Here is a 17104-nt window from a genome sequence, read left to right on the forward strand (position 1 = left end):
GTACCAGAAAAATGGAAAAGTATTCTACCAAAGTTTGGACAAACTTTTATAATCATTTCTGCATGTACAGTTGCATTTTGATCAATTTACGATTATGGGAATGATGTAAGATACTTTCTGCCGTGAACAAGAAGTCGGCGAACGATCGAAGGATCGAGCATTGCCTCGGGATTAAATCATCTCTCCGATCTAAGCTGCGGCTGTATCGCAACGATATACAGACACCTTTCAGCTCGCTCTCCTACGACAATTACTTCATCTGTGTAGCAATAAATAGGCGACTGAAACTGATATCGCAGCCGATCTGCATCACACGATCGTCTATTCTCGTTTACAAAATGTATCAACTTATGCCCTCCCTCTCTCTCTCTCTCTCTCTCTCTCTCTCTCTCTCTCTCTCTCTCTCTCTCTCTCTCTCTCTCTCTCTCTCTCTCTCTCTCTCTCTCTCTCTCTGCTCCCCTGATCTACTTCTCGAGTATCGTATTTTGAATATGTATACGATCGCTGGGAATCGAGGTGGAGAGGAAAAAAGTATCGAAGCGTTTCTAGAACTCGCCAGGCTGTGTATCCGCTCGAAAGCATGTATCGAGAGAAATCATTTTTAAAATTGCTGACCTGTCTATCGAAGATCATCTTGTTTTATTTACAACATTTTCAAATGGATGCATTTTCTTCTCGAATTTGTTCAATAATATATTCTACTGTCGCAAATAGACTTACTCTTTAAACATGGAATTGTGCGAATCATTTTCATGACATTTCCGACAACCCAATAAAACAATGTTACGATCGATTGCGAACGCCACGATTTAATTTGCAGATCTAACGTTGTACGCTCACTTGAGAGCCGCTATTTTCCAGAATCGATACCTCGAACAAAATTTTCCGGGAACCGGTGATAAGAAACTGTTTACTACCGAGATGCATCGCTTTTTTATGTAGGTCGGTTATGTCTCCGAACCGAGCCATTTCTAAGAATTAATTCGATGCGTACGCAACTTTCACGGTCGCGTGACAGAAGTCAAATGTTGTGGTCAATATTGACACAGTTCTCTCTATTTGCGTCTTGTTTTTAATTGTTATCAGATCTCTGCTATAATTAAAAGGAAGGCTGCGCGTGTATACGAATGTTTTGGAAACATATGTTTCCTGTTTTGCATATTCTTCGCTCTCGACCTCGGAAAGAACATTTCTCTGAGCTGCTTTGCCAGGCATCTCACATTTTTAGGATACTATGGCTGCCATGTCATCACAAAATATAAACTCTAACACTACAGTTTAATTAAAACGAAAGTCGAGTTGAATGTAGAGTTCAATTAAAATCAGAGTTCAGCTTGAACAACAATTTAACTCGTAGTGCAACTCGGAGCAATGTCTGCACGATCGCGGACATAACTTTGACGAAATCTCAGTATTTCCATCTGTGACATTAATTTTGATATTTAAAGTTTTAAATCGTTGCGTATTCAGCTGGAACGTTGCAATATTTCCGTTTCAGTATTTCAGAAAATTGCCGTCGCTTCCGAGCGAGGTGCGAATCAATTACTTCCGCTAATCAGCCTGTATTTACACAATTTCCGGTGTTTCTTTTTTCCTGGAGAAGCTTCAGACAGAAGCTGAATCTTCGATCGAGGTAATATTCGATCCCATTAGGGCGTCGATGAATTCAATGCGAGCGAGAAATCGCGAACAATTTTCCGCTTGCTCGGGAACTTTAATGTCTGAGACGCGGACAGATGGCGACGTAAGAAGAAGAAGAAGAAGAAGAAGAAGAAGAAGAAGAAGAAGAAGGAAAAGGAAGAAAAGGGAAAAAGGAGGTGGCCGACAGAAAAATCGCGAAGGGCTCCGAATTCGATCGGACGTCGTCAGTGCCGGCAGGCATTTGGCCTTGACTGTCACGCTATGTTACGCTGTGCCTTTTTTTCTAGACATTTTACGTCTCAAATAAGTAAGTAATCAATTAAAAATGCATACCACCGTGTTTGTACATGTCTTTGCTACGTCTGTCCAGAGACTTTTCTCCGATACGAACACTAAATCTCTCGAAATGAAGAGAATCTCTCTGCGGCAGCCATCTTGTGACGTCATACTTGCTTCTGAAAGCGAGTTTTCTGCCGAATATTACAAATTACTCGACGATGAGGTAGGAATTCGCAATTCGGGCACCATTAAGACGTAGATTGGACTTTTAGGAAACACAAGTGACCACTTTTAAACTGCTCGTTGCAATATTGAAGCGTCAATTTGTCAAGATTTTGACCCTTGCAAGTTCATATACGTATATTGCAAAGAGATTCTCTCAATTTCGAGAGATTTAGTGTTCGTATCGAAAAGAAGGTTCTGGACAGACGTAGCAAAGACGTGTACAAACACGGTGGTATGCATTTTTAATCGATTACTTAGTTATTTAAGACGTAAAATGTCTAAAACAAAAAGGCACGTGACAGTCAAGGCCAAACGCCGGCCGGCCCTTTTAAGATCTTATGGAAAATGAATACTCCGTTCTTTTTCTGTCGGTGAATATCACGAAAAAGGTCCTGGATATTCCCTTGCAATCTTTCTCGTGCTCCCGAGCTGAACTCCATTTTATCATTGAAGATGCTCGACCGTTTTCACGGGAATTATCGTTGTTATTCAACCTCATTTCATTGTGGTTATCTATTATTTATTTTTGGAGAGCTTGCGACGTCTTCTATTTTAATGTCAATTTTTCTTCTCGATGCTATAAACTGTTTTCACGTGAAAAAGGTTCGAAAGCGTTCCATGAACATTAAGGATTGAATTATTTGTATAGAATCTCACGAAGACTCGATCCAACCTGTATTTTAATTAAACTTGTTGTAATCACTTTAATGTATGCGAATAAATATTGTATTCTCCTGCTACAGGTTGTAGACATTGTCAAATGGAAAAAGCACGGAGGAAGTTCGTTAATCGTGCGCCATTTGGGTAAGTTTCCACTTCGAACTTGCATTTTAATTGTTCGAATTTAAATTGATTAAAATCGAACGACATCAGCTCGATGTATGCGCGTGAATTCAAATTTATTGAAATGAATTAAACGAATTGAGTTAATTTAATTCGAATTTGAATACATTTAAATTTAATCTTCTGTGAACGAGGCGGGCCCGGCTTATAGAGCGTGAACGTTTTGTTCGAGGAAATTTCGGAAATGGCGTATCGTAGTAGGTGGAGTCCAACGGTTGATTACAAAGTTGAGAACTGTGTTTCTTGTTATACCGTAATTTATCTCGCTCTTTTTAGATTACTTTAATCACTCGGTCGTCCCGTTCGTGAAATATTGTTACTGTCACCGTGTTTTACGTTTCTTCCCGTTATCCTTCATCCTACTTTTTTCGCGCAGCCGTTATTACCGTCCCGTAGCGCAATAAATACACCATTATTATTATTTAGTGTCCGAACCATCAGATCTGCGAAAAAGAAGCATTCTACCGCTTCCGAGCAGCGTTCCTCGGCGCCATCTTGGGAAAAGCTGGTTACGTACACGGTGGAACATAAATTGGGAGTATTTCAACATTTTTTAAATATTATTCAACACACCACTAACCAACGAAACTAGCAGAAATTAATCTTCAGCACTTAATTGTTGTTTTATTATTGAAAATATTTTTTATATTACTAACCATCCATTATGTAGGCACGTTGGGTCCTGGATGTCCAGGGCTATTTTTTTTTTTACTGTTTTCGGCTTTAGAAAAATTTGACAAAATTCTAGGACACTTATGCAAGCCTCTACTTTCATACTGTTTACGGTAAAAGACACAAATTCTACTATAAACGACCCAGCGTGCCCACGGAGGGACTAAAAATGTAATTATCGTATGATGAGCACACTGAGAAAAGATCACGGAAATATTCTAGCTCGGAAGAGAGTTTGGTTTTCGGATTAAAATATTTCCGAGTGCAAACGGTTAATATTCTTGAATATACATCGGTCCATCCGTTAAGTTATGTCAAAAAATCAAAAAATGTTTTGGACAAAAGTTTGTCAGTACTTGGCGAGCTACATGTTGGCAAATTCTTAAATCTAAATCAAAAATTTTCAAGTTTGAGGTCATTTCAAGGTCACAGTATAATACACTGTTGAATTCGTCTCGACGTCAGCAGCAATCCTATGATGTCCGAAACATGTGGTGCCATTTAAAAAAAGTCAAGGTGACCTTTACTGTTTTACGTAAAAAGCATTTTTTAGAGTTAAGAATATGCCAACATGTACCAAATTTTGTCGAAAACATTTTTCAATTGCACTATCGCGAATGCCTGAAAAATGGTGACATAACTTAACGGAAGGACCCTGTATATTGTGATCCGTCCGCCGTTATAGTTTGCGCTTGCGCATGCTCGTCGTAAACGGATGAAATCTGCAGTCTAACCATCGCGATTCAAGAAGCAATTTTCTTCGGGCCACCTTGTACAGGGTGTGACAAAATTTAGTGTCATGGTTTTGGCAGATGGTTGTACTCCTTCGGATCGGTGGAGATTTGTTAAAAGAAATTGCCGCAAAATTGACTTTGACCTTGCAATTCAAGGTCAAATTTTGGTATGCTTGTATCGCATTCTACTCGCCAGGACCAAACTTGTCACAGGAACCGTAGGTCGCAACTCAACCGTTCTCTCATAAAACAATGTTAAATATTTCAACTCAAATATTAAATATTTAATATGAAACGTTAAATATTTTTGTCTTCCGTTCCTCGGGTTTCTCGTTCTTTGCCATAGTATAGAACCATCAAGGTTTATCGCTCTTAATAGTCGTGCTTGATCACCGGCTTCGATATGGCCACCATTATTACGCGCACAGATCCTTAGTCTTTCTTCCAAATTTTTGCGAACTTTTTCGTAAATGTTCGATATAACCCGCACACGGTGAAAAGCGCCTTCGATTCGTGATTTCAATTGCTGCATAGTTTGCGAGCTAAGGTATCATTTCCAAATGCTTCGTCGATAGCATGAAGCATCTGACGCACGTTATAACGATGCACGTTACAATTTCTTCCTCTCCTTTGCATACCCGACGTCTAACACTCGCTACACAAGAGAGCAGAAAAGATTGTGATGATTGGCAGTGGTTATCTGAAAGTTATCATGTTTACCGTCCTCTATTTGTTTACATCCGTTCTGTTTACGAAATAATGGTGGCCATATCGAAGCCGATGATCAAGCACGACTATTAAGAGCGATAAACCTTGATGGCTCTATTCTATGGCAAAGAATGAGAAACCCGAGGACCGGAAGACGACGTTAAAATATTTAACATTGTTTTATAAGAGAACGGTTGAGTTGCGACCAACGGTTCCTTCGACAAGTTTGGTCCCCGTGGCGAGTAGAATGCGATACAAGCATAAAAAGTGTTGACCTTGAATCTCAAGGTCAAAGTCAATTTTCCGGCAATTTCTTTTAACAAATCTCCGCCGATCCGAAGGTGTACAACCATCTGCCAAAACCGTGACACTAAATTTTGTTACACCCTGTACAATGGAAAAACAGGACGGGATGGCGCAGCGGCGCTCATTATCCGCTCATTTCCGGCCAAACCACCCTGTGCTGCGGTTTTCCGAGGTCCGTCCAGGGATGTAACGTTTCTTGGCTAGCCGGTGCGACATGACGGGCCAATAAAATGTGAAAAATTACCGTGCAATCTCGGCCACGGATACGTCCAGGTACCGCGGTGCACGATGATGGATGCACCGCCAAGAGTTTCCCGGGAAAGTCGACTGCTGGGAAAGCGAAGAAGAGAGGGGTGGAGAGAGGAGGAAGAGGGGTCTGCCGCAAATTAGAAAATAAAGGAGCCACAGGGCCCTGGGAGAAGAAGAGGTGGGGGGGAAAAATGCGGCCTTTATTTCGCCGATCCTTCTTTTATTCCGTCCTCGGATCCCTTTGTCCCGCGAACGAGCGTTCATCTCGAGCCACGGGGAAACGCGGGGGGATGAAGGGGAAGGGTTAGCAACCGCTGGCTAAACACGCGACAAACAGACCCCGTCTGCTCGAATAATCGCGGCTTCTTGCTCGGCTCACCTTTATTGCCATTTACGTTCGCTGCTTTTATCGGCCGCCGCGTCGACAGCCGCAGAACTTGCTGTTCGCTCTCTTTGTCTCCCTTTTGCTCTTTTCGGTCCTCGGAGCGTGCTCGCAGCAACGCACAGAGGCTGCCTCGTTTCAATTTCGCTGTGGAATTTTGTGCGTGATCTTGACGATGAACGGCGACAGAAATAACCCAGTCATTTTTGTTAAATAGGAAAGAAAATACGATCCGCGATACATGTAAAGTACCAATTAACATAAACCACCTAATAATAGAATGCAAAAAATGTGAGAATGAAAGGAAAAGGAAGTTGCCTAGACCCTTACCCTTTCTGTTCAGTTCTGAGAAGTATATCGCCGGTCTTGCCAAGTGTATCAAGGATACAAATATGTATAATATATTGTAAGAAAATGTACCGTGTTGCTAATGACCTTTGATGTTGAAGCAACATTAAACAATTAAATTATATATATTTGTAAGCTAAGATTTAATCCGCCACTGTATATATTGTTCATGCAAATACTCATATGTTCATATTATTGATAAAACGAACGTCGAAAAACGAAAAACGAACGAGACGATAAAAGGACGAGCAGTCTCGTCAGGTCGGATACCGGAGAAAGACGTGTTGTTAATAAATGATTTTATGCTTTCCGTCTGTTTGAATTCCTTACATATTACTGAAGTTTCCTCATTTGCCGCATGGTCGTACGTAATTTTGGACATTGATGTAACGGTGAACATACAAGACCGTGGACGCGATATCTGTGAAATTTGATACCCGATACAAGAAAGATTGTGCCAGTCGAAACATACAATGTCTCCTCTAATACGCAATAGTCCGAATTCTCTCAGTATCGTTTCTGTCACTGGGAAGTTCAAGTCATTTCGAGAAGAGTATACGCTAAACGAGTCGAAGCAGTATTCTCGTGCCAGCACCCGAAAGGGCCAGAAATGAGTGTTGGGAATGCAGCAAAATATCTGCACGAGTCTCGCGAATTTGTAAATGAGTGGGTGCAACGTTACAAAGAGACAAATTGTGTCGATGATCTCCCTGATCGAGGTTCTGTTTATTTTTTGGTATTTGTGTTATAATCAGGTATATGGATATGGCAGTGGATGTGAATGTACTGTTATGCCGCAGGAAGGGGTAGATGAAGAGTATCCTCGAATAAACTCCAAACTCTTCCAGCACAACTTAGGTTTATTTGGGAATAGGTCGCCAAGCAAGAATACAAGCGATTTTGTACACGACGAATAACTTTGTAACAAACGAGTCAACTGACGGGCTACTTGTAGCTTCTTCTCTGTCTCTGTCTCTCTCCGCGCCCTTTCGCAGGGCCTTATATAAGAGTACAACTATGGAAGTTTGGTGGGGATGGATGACACTAGCCCTTAGAGATAGGGAATGACGTGGAGGTCGGAGTTTTCGCAGGGTTGGACTTTAACATGAAATCTCTGTACCGGTGAGTAATTTTGCCTTAGTCTAGTAGATGAGAAAGCCCGTGAGTTCTGACTCATCTATTTGTCTGACTTATCTATAGAGAATAGATAAGTCCGGTAGTCTCGCATAACAGTACAACAACGTAGTCTTACTTTTAAGTGTGTTTATAGTAGGAAGGTCCTAGAGCCACTGACTAGGTCAACGCGTGTGCGCTGTTCAGACGCGTGTCAGTATTATGTTTATAATTGTACAGATGTCGTTAGACAGGTATTAATTACATTGATTTCTACCTTATCGATAGCTTACAGTTACAAGTATGTACGTGTATATATAACAATTTGAAATTTCGGTTTTTGTTTATTTGAAAGTTAATTTTGTCCAGCTAGAAAGGCCATTCGTCGCACTGTGCGGCGGTGGGGTAGGTTTAGTGTTAAATCTTACTTTTGATCGTTGTGAGCGAGGAAATCGGTTCCTAAGTAATGCCTAGGTAATTATGAATCGTTTCCTAAAATTGTATGAACTGAAGAATCAGTATTAGGAGTAGGTTTACTGCACCGTGTTGCGGATATATAGAAATGGATTTTTCAGAATTCTTCTCTGGAAGACAACGATTGGAAGAGATCGTTGCTCCTAATTCGTCGAACAGGATTCGTTCTCGAAAGTGTAATGGAACTAGTTTGGAATGGAGCTAGAATGGCGAATGGCGGGACGTGGCAGCACGGAATTAGTATCGCCGAGTTTTACGAGACGCGTGTAATTGTCTAGAACGGTGTTAAACTACCTGGCAGACACGTTGAAGCCACCTTTGAGGAGGATTTACGACACTTCTCTATCGTCCACGGTTCCTCGTTCGTTTATTACGCGGGAAAATTGTGGGCGGCACGCGATGCGTGTTCTTACTCGTAAAACGACCGCTGCTGGATCTTGATATACTCATAATAGACCTAACTTCCTACAAAGGAAAACAACTAAACGTCCCGAGAAAATTTAGGATCGTTCTTAGATCGCCGGGAACATGCTGAACGCGCTTCGACTATACTCTGTTCAAAAAAAGCACACGCTGCTTTCCGATAAAAATTAATCTGAAATTTGTGTACCCTTATCGAAGCTCTCACAAGGGCGCAGATAAAATCATTAAACATTCCAAATTAAATGTAAAACATACGCAATTATTCGAAGGAAGCTCAAGGAAATTTTATTGCGCTGCTTAGAGTGCATTCGAGCAGATTCAAATAATTTCTCGAAGGCTGAAATTCATGTTTCTTTAATCCCTGCTTGTCGAGGGTTCCGCCAAGCACGAAATCAAATACAAATTCGAGAATATCGAGAGAGAGAGAGATATTCAAATAAATACTTCGGACGATAATGTAAAATCAGAACGAAAACAACAGAGGGAAATTCAATGTACAATTTTAATACGGGCAGTTCGACGTGAAAATGTTTGTCCACGATGTAAATTTTAATTTAAAAACGGGGTACGTTTTAATGTATCCGGATCCGCAACGAGACGAGAGACGCGATTCGGACGATAAATAATCAAAAATAAGGAAATAAAGAAATTGAGCGATAAAATCGATAAAATCGCGAGGAGAGCCCGGAGCGCCGTGAAACTTTTATGAAACCGAATTGAAAGTTTCGATCGTCGGTGCGTTCCACCGCGAATTACACCGTATTCAAGTCGAGCCCGCAACAAAGTGCTGGCTGTTTGTTTAATTTCGATTCGATGAAATTGGATAAAGCAGGGAGAGCGACGCGCGCGTGCGAGCTCGACTCGCCGGTTAAAACTTTAATAAGCTTTCGAGAGCGAACGATTTCGAGAGGCTGCTCTGCCGATATACCACTTTCCGTTTAAATTCATTAAAAAAGACGAGTGCCACGGGTGCTCGAAAATGATTCATTACTGGAAATATTGCTTTCCACTTCGGACAATGCACGTTGCAGTCGCCGCCGCCCCCCCCCCGCACGATTTCCACGTGGAAAACTCGTTGCCCGAGTTCGATTTCACCTCTGTCGACGATTAGCGAAAAATCGGAGCCTGCCCGACGGTTGTTCTTATTAAAACCGCTGCCAATGAGTCACTGTCGAATGTCGACTTGCTGGAACCGTCACGATCTAACCAACAGCCCGTGAATAACAATCGAACCTCACTGTTCTTATTAATCTGAAAATAATTGTTCTCGCTTCATTTCATTCCTTTATTATTCGTATCAATCTCATTTTATTTTCGAGCAGATACAGGTCTATTCGGATCTATTGTACATTTCTACAAGTTTTTATCTAGAGATCTATATCTGAAAATAATAGTTCTCACTTCATTTTATTCCTTTATTATTCATATCAATCTCATTTTATTTTCGAGCAAATACAAGTCTATTCGGATCTATTGTACATTTCTAAAAGTTTTTATCTAGAGATCTATATCTGAAAATAATAGTTCTCACTTCATTTTATTCCTTTATTATTCGTATCAATCTCATTTTATTTTCGAGCAGATACAGGTCTATTCGGATCTATTGTACATTTCTAAAAGTTTTTATCCAGTGATCTATACAGTAAGGAGCAAAACTGTTTACACACTATTTGAAACAGCCCAACTTTTGTTCAGATTAGTCGAAAATCGTGAAAAATGGCAATTGTAACACTTTTCATCGTTTATAACTCGTAAACGAAGTAACCAATGTCCATGATATTTTCAGCATGATTATAATTTATTCGAGTCGATGGAACACAGTTTTTACATTTTCAATACAGGCTCAGATAAAGAATGTGAAAAAACTAACTTTTAGTATTTCTTTTGCGATTCCGACCAGTTCAAATTTTTTTCAAAAATTTTTTACACCTCGTCTAATCAATTAATCATTCTAACTTCTCAATAACATTCAAGTCACTTGATCTTTAGCTGTTTTGTGGATCAAAGATCAATACTTCAGAATTTCTCAATAGCAATTTCATGCACAATTCAACAAACTCTTCAGGTTAACGCAACAAACTTTTTCTGAAATTATTATCTAAAAGAAAATCGTTCACTTTCCTGTATGCTCTGTACACGGCTCGGTCATTAAAAGCTTATTAATCAGGCTTTTGGTAGGTAAAGTGTTAGCGACTTGACTTGAGACTGTTTCGAATTAGATTTTATATTATACGTTTTGTTCTTATTAATTTGAAAATAATAGTTCTCACTTCATTTTATTCCTTTATTATTCATATCAATCTCATTTTATTTTCGAGCAGATACAAGTCTATTCGGATCTATTGTACATTTCTACAAGTTTTTATCTAGAGATCTATATCTGAAAATAATAGTTCTCACTTCATTTTATTCCTTTATTATTCATATCAATCTCATATTATTTTCGAGCGGATACAAGTCTATTCGGATCTATTGTACATTTCTACAAGTTTTTATCTAGAGATCTATATCTGAAAGTAATAGTTCTCACTTCATTTTATTCCTTTATTATTCATATCAATCTTATATTATTTTCGAGCAGATACAAGTCTATTCGGATCTATTGTACATTTCTAAAAGTTTTTATCTAGTGATCTATATATGGACGTTTTAAACATTTCGTTGTTGACACTTTAGCCGTTTTCAGGATCAAAGATCAATACTTCAGAATTTCTCAATAGCAACGTCATTCACAATTCAACAAATTCTTAAGGTTAACGCAACAAACGTTTTCTGAAATTATTATCTAAAAGAAAATCGTTCACTTTCCTCTACGCTCTGTACACGGCTCGGTCATTAAAAGCTTATTAATCAGGCTTTTGGTAGATAACGTGTTGGCGACTTGAGACTGTTTCGAATTGGATTTTATATTATACGTTTCGTTATATGAAATTGTTGAGAAGCCGCACAGAGTTTTGTTAGGAAAATCCTCATAGATGTTTGCACATTGATCCCATCGAAATTTCGCGTTCGAAATCGAGAATTGAGAGGGTGAGAACCATCCCCGGTCTTGTCACAGTCCGGCAGTTGTTTCATAACGACGGAGCAGAGATAAAAAGCGGGAACGGCGTCGAGCGAACGGGTTAAGTAAGGCATTACAACACAGAGGACAGTGAACCAGCGAAAGAAAGATACAAGAGAGCGAGAGGCGGTGGATTTAATCGCACGAAACGGTGCTCGACGAAGCAAATCTGCATAGGCTGGTTAACGCTCGCCGGCTACCAAAGATAAAAGACACTCGTCGCTGCCGATTCGAACAAGAGCACCGCTGTTATGTGCTTTTCAGAATTGATTTTCGAGTCGTTGGATCCGAGGGCCAATTAACACTATTCCTACCGACACTTCACGTATACCTATTCCTACCGCGACCGGTCAAATGACCGGTCTTTAGCACAACTTATATTTTTTAATATAGAATGAAGATAATAGTCAATTTGACTAAAATATAGTTTCTTTTATTTAGGAGTATACAATGTACATTTTATTCGTTTTCGCCGCATAATATTTCGTTTACTATACCCTGTTGGGCCTGATGTTCCCCTAAAAATATTCTGAATAGGTGCTCTTCCAGGATTAGACCCTTCTTTTACTTGTTGCCAAACAGTTCCGTCTACAGCAGTTTCGATTACCTCTTCCTCGTTCTTACTATCGGAACTAACTAAAAATCTCCTTCTGTTTCGTCCTCTACGCACGTTCGAAACATTCTCTTCGTCCTCATCGGTGTTCGAGTCGGTCTCAAATAGATCATAATTTTCCGCATTGTCATTTTCAATATGAAAAATTCCCTGATCATCTTCGGAACGCTCTTCATCGCTATTATTTATTTTCTCTAATAATAAATTTACACTCTTCGAGCAGATACAAGTCTATTCGGATCTATTGTACATTTGTAAAAGTTTTTATCTAGTGATCTATATATGGACGTTTCAAACATCTCGTTGTTGACACTTTAGCCGTTTTCAGGATCAAATACCAATACTTCAGAATTGATTGTGGTCTTCGAACGTCTTGACATTTTGGGAATGAATATTCAAGGGATAAAATGAAAACTAAAATATAAAAATGTAAATCAAGACGGATAAAATAAATGAACAGAAGATAAAATGTGAAACTTGCTACAAAGTATTGTTGGTTTGTTCACTTTTTTGAAAATGACACTTATGACACGCGATACAATATAAAATAAAAGTAGAATAATAATAGACTAAAAATACAAAATAGTAAAAGACTGCCGGATATGCTCCTTGTAACTTGCACGTTTTGATGCTCTCTGTTCAGGTCACAAGACTTTACTGATTTGAATTCGTGAGAAGACGTCTAGGCATCTCCTTCGGCTATGATTTGATTTATTTTACAGTCATAATAGATAAGACGGTGTAAGAAAATCCGAGGTTCTGGACCGCTTCGAATACCAATCAGGCAAATAAATCACCGCGAGGCCCTTAGGCGAGCGAGAACTCTAAACGCTTTGAAGTGCCGTAAAGCAGTCCCTGGTTGGCACTTTTCGGCTAAAATCATGCCACAACTGCATTACCTTTCGTTCGTAACGACTTCATAGTTTCGGAATTGAGTCTTTGAAAGAATACTATTACAAAAAGATATAAATTGTTCTACCGGTCGAATGACCGGTCGTGGTAGGTAAGACAGACTACAAATTTTTCTCAGAAAATAAACAATAAAAGAAGAAGTAAATATTGAAAAATGTATTATACGCATATTTTAGGAAAAGTCGTGAAGTTTAAAGGCGATTCGATTACGTTGTATATAGGAAATTCTAATCGAAATTTTAAAAACGGTCATTTGACTGGTCGCGGTACGAATAGTGTTAAATCTTCTCGGGGAACACGCGATTCAATCAAACTTTGTCGCCACTTCAAAATCCACCCTTTCACGACTCGTTAGTTCCTGGGTATGTATCTCTTGCTATCGGCACTGGTCATATTATTATTATCAAGATTGACACTCTTGAGTGCAGGGAGTCCCACGAACGCGTTCGGGTCCACCCGATTGATCCTGTTATTCGACAAATCGATCTTCTTCAGCTTATTCAGTCCGCTCAGCAAGCCGTCCTCAACGTGAGTCAACAGATTCCTCCTGAGATCCAGCTCCTCCAGCTGTCCCAGATCGCTGAAAGCGCCAACCTCGATGCTGGCAATCTGATTGCGCGGTAGTCTGAGAATCCTGAGAGCGACCAGGCCCTTGAAATCCGTTGCAGTCAAGCTGGCCAACTTGTTCTCCTCTAGGAACAGTCCATCGAGCTCGTGGAGGCGTTTGAAGGTCCCAGGCTGGATGGAGGTCAGCTGATTGTTCTCCAGATGAAGTCGCTGCAGGTCTGGAGTGTGGTCGAAGCTTCCGGATTCAATGTTTGCGATCTTGTTGTCGTTTAACCAGAGGAACAGCAACGAAGATGACAATCCCGACAGGGAGTCCTTATTTATGGCGTCTATGTCGTTGTGGCCCAGGTACAGCCACATCAGGTTCGTCAGGCCATCGAACGAGTCCTTCGGCACCGAGTTGATCTTGTTGAAGATCAGCGACAAGGATTTCAGCTGCTTCAGTTCAGAGAATAAATTCGGTGACAGGGGAACCACGTTGCTGTCCAGGTCCATTCGTTCCAGCTTCTGCAATCCTTTGAGGGAGTCTCTTCTCAGCACGGAGATCTTGTTCCCCAGGCCGAAACTGAGGCGCACCGTGTTCAGGTTCTTAAAAGCACCTTCCTTCACCGCCAAAAGATCCAGATCATGGATCTCCAGTCTGTCTTCTGACTCCTGCTCAGTCACCTCCACCAAAACACCTTTGCGATGGCAAACTGTATAGCCGTTCGAGCGAAGACAAGTGGCATCCTCTTCTTTGGACCACGAAGCGCTCGCGATTAGAAGGATTATAAGAGACGATCGAATGATCCCGGACATCTTGAAGATTGTCTATTCTGTCCTGACTGCTGGGCTCCAGAGACTGGTGAAAACTGAGCTGATCTGGGACAGAGCGCAGTCTTATATGCAGCTGATTCTTGGAGACAGATTAGAGTGGGGCTGCGACCTTTGACACGGTTATCAGTCAGGGAATTCGCGGTTCTTGCGATTCTGTGGCTGTCAGCATTACGAGGTTCGTTCATATGTTTTATCGGACTTTTGTTTATCGCTTATTAGACGAATGCCGCTGCTGAGGTTGCAACAAATTGATTCAGATAACTCTTGCAGTTATAATCATAAACGGTCTCGTTTGCAACGGATTAAATTGATCGTATGGTTGTCAACTATTTTAAGGGTTTTATGACGGCCCGAAATATTAAAAATTTAGGGGGACCCAAAATCGTTTTTGTATGTAAGTCTTACGAGCTGTTTCAATAATATTCAACCTCATATTTCAATATTAATGGGATTCACGTTAGGGATTGGTTGCTGAAATGTTTATTTCAATCGTTAGGTTACAAATTTTACTAAGTTTGTTGACAAATAATTTTCAAGTCGCACAAACATGTACAGTGTATTTCTTAATCTTTTCGCTTGAGTCTTAAAAGTAACGATACAAATATTCTGCAGATCCCATCAAGCCCAAAGAAAAAAAAATTAGACGGTTTACAAAGTGTAGTAACCTTTCTCTTCTAATTTAATTGAAATTAATTGTTACACTCGTTTGAGCTGTTAAGTGCTTTCTAGAATTGATTTTCGAGTTGTCGGATCCGAGGGCCGATTAAATCTTCTCGAGGAACACGCGATTCAATCAAACCTTGCCGCCACTTGAAAATCCCACCCTTTCACGCCTCGTTAGTTACTAGGTATGTACCTCTCGCTATCAGCAGTGGTCATATTATTATTATCAAGATTGACACTAACGAATTCAGGAAGTCCCACGAACGCGTTCGAATCCACCCGACTGATCCTGTTATTCGACAAATCGATCTGCATCAGCTGATTCAGACCGCTCAGCAAGCCATCCTCAACGTGAGTCAACAGATTATTGCTGAGATCTAGAATCGCGAGGTCTCTCAGATCGTTGAAAGCGCCAACCTCGATGCTGGCAATCTGATTGTGATGCAGCCCGAGATCCCAGAGAGAGGTCAGGCCCTTGAAATCCATCGCAGAGATATTGGCCAACTTGTTGTAGTCTATCGTCAGTCTCCTGAGCTTATGCAGGCATTTGAAAGTCCCAGGCTGGATGGAGGTCAGCTGATTATTCTCTAGACGAAGTCGCCGCAGCTCTGGAGTGTGGTCGAAGCTTTCTGGCTCGATGCTAGCGATCTCGTTATCTTCTAACAGGAGGTGCTCGAACGAAGAAGGCAATCCTGACAGAGTGTCCTTGTTTATGGTTTGTATGTTGTTGTCGTTCAGGTTCAACCACCTCAGGTTCGTCAAACCAGCGAACGAGTCCTTATCTATGGTGTGTATTTTGTTAAAGGAGAGCTCCAAGTTCCACAGTTTCGTCAGGCCTGCGAACATGTCCTTATTTATGATGTCTATATTGTTGTTGCTCAGTGTCAACTTCTTCAGGTTCATCAAGCCAGCGAACGTGTCCTTATCTATGGTGTGTATTTTATTGCGGGACAGATCCAAGTCGAGGAGTTCCGTCAGGCCAGCAAACATGTCCTCATTTATGGTGTCTATAGTGTTGTTGCTCAGTGTCAACGACGTCAGGTTCGTCAAGCCAGCGAACGAGTCTTTATATATAGTGTGTATTTTGTTGCTGGACAGGTCCAAGTCGAGCAGTTTCGTCAGGCCAGCGAACATGTCTTTATCTATAGTGTGTATTTTGTTGCCGGACAGTCCCAAGTCCCACAAATTCGTCAGGCCAGCGAACATGTCCTTATTTATGGTGTCTATATTGTTGTTGCTCAGCGTCAACGACGTCAGGTTCGTAAGACCAGCGAACGAGTCCTTCGGCACCGAGGTGATCTTGTTGTCACTCAACGACAAGACTTTCAGCTGCTTCAATTCCGAGAATAAATTAGGCGACAGGGGAATCAGGTTGTTCCGCAGGAACAGTTCTTCCAGTTTCTCTAGTCCTTTGAAGGAGCCTCTTGTTGTCACGGAGATATTGTTGTTCAGGAAGAGGTGCACGATGGTCAAGTTCTTAAAAGCACCTTCCCTGATTTCCGAAAAGTCCATATCACGGATCCACAGATAACCATTCGAGTACTGCTCAGTCACCTCGACTAAAACCCCTTTGCTATGGCAAACTGTACAGCCGCTCAAGCGAACGCAAGTGGCATTCTCTTCTTTGGACCATGAAACGCTCGCGATTAGAAGGATTATAAGAGACGATCGAATGATCCCAGACATCTTGAAGATTATCTATTTTGTTCTGACTCCTAGGCTCCGACGACTGGTGAAAACTGATCGGTTCTGTGATAGAGCGGAGTCTTATATGCACTCTTGCAGCTGATTTTGCTGAGCTTGGTTAGTTTGCATTTTTCAGCTTTTTTGTGAGAGATTAGAGTGGGGTTGCGACCTTTGCCACGGTCATCCGTCACTGGAATTCTCGGTTCTTGCGATGCTGTGGTTCTCAACTTTATGAGATTCGTTCATATGTTTTATTGGACTTTTATTTATCGCTTCGTAGACGAATGCCGCTGCTAAGGTTGCAACAAATTGAATATTTAATCGATTCAGTTAACTCCTGTAGTTATAATTATAAACGGTCTCGTCTGCAAAGGGTCAAATTGATTTTA

At 40.8% G+C, this 17104-nt stretch overlaps 3 protein-coding genes and 1 long non-coding RNA gene across 4 annotated transcripts in view; 1 reads left to right on the top strand and 3 right to left on the bottom strand.

Annotated features, from left to right (window-relative positions):
• Positions 1-17104, top strand: part of LOC143353767 (uncharacterized) — a 227103-nt gene that overhangs the window by 71394 nt on the left and 138605 nt on the right. The gene's annotated exons all lie outside the window — the stretch shown is intronic.
• Positions 1-17104, bottom strand: part of Btk29a (tyrosine-protein kinase Btk29A) — a 119020-nt gene that overhangs the window by 63246 nt on the left and 38670 nt on the right. The window lies entirely within an intron of this gene.
• Positions 10922-14485, bottom strand: LOC143353747 (uncharacterized). The gene has a single exon (XM_076787296.1). It carries the CDS (start codon positions 14346-14348, stop codon positions 13335-13337), a length of 1014 nt encoding a protein of 337 aa, XP_076643411.1. The 5' UTR covers positions 14349-14485; the 3' UTR covers positions 10922-13334.
• On the bottom strand, positions 14859-17099 carry LOC143353743 (uncharacterized). Its single transcript, XM_076787288.1, has 2 exons — positions 15151-17099; positions 14859-15087 (listed from the first exon to the last, which is right to left on the bottom strand). Exon 1 carries the CDS (start codon positions 16713-16715, stop codon positions 15204-15206), a length of 1512 nt encoding a protein of 503 aa, XP_076643403.1. The 5' UTR covers positions 16716-17099; the 3' UTR covers positions 14859-15087; positions 15151-15203.

This window comes from Halictus rubicundus, chromosome 4 (assembly GCF_050948215.1).
Source record: "Halictus rubicundus isolate RS-2024b chromosome 4, iyHalRubi1_principal, whole genome shotgun sequence".
Taxonomy (NCBI): domain Eukaryota; kingdom Metazoa; phylum Arthropoda; class Insecta; order Hymenoptera; family Halictidae; genus Halictus; species Halictus rubicundus.

Excerpts from the sequence above, each read along its gene's own strand:
- LOC143353747 (XM_076787296.1), bottom strand. The coding sequence starts at position 14,348 with ATGTCCGGGATCATTCGATCGTCTCTTATAATCCTTCTAATCGCGAGC.
- LOC143353743 (XM_076787288.1), bottom strand. The coding sequence starts at position 16,715 with ATGTCTGGGATCATTCGATCGTCTCTTATAATCCTTCTAATCGCGAGC.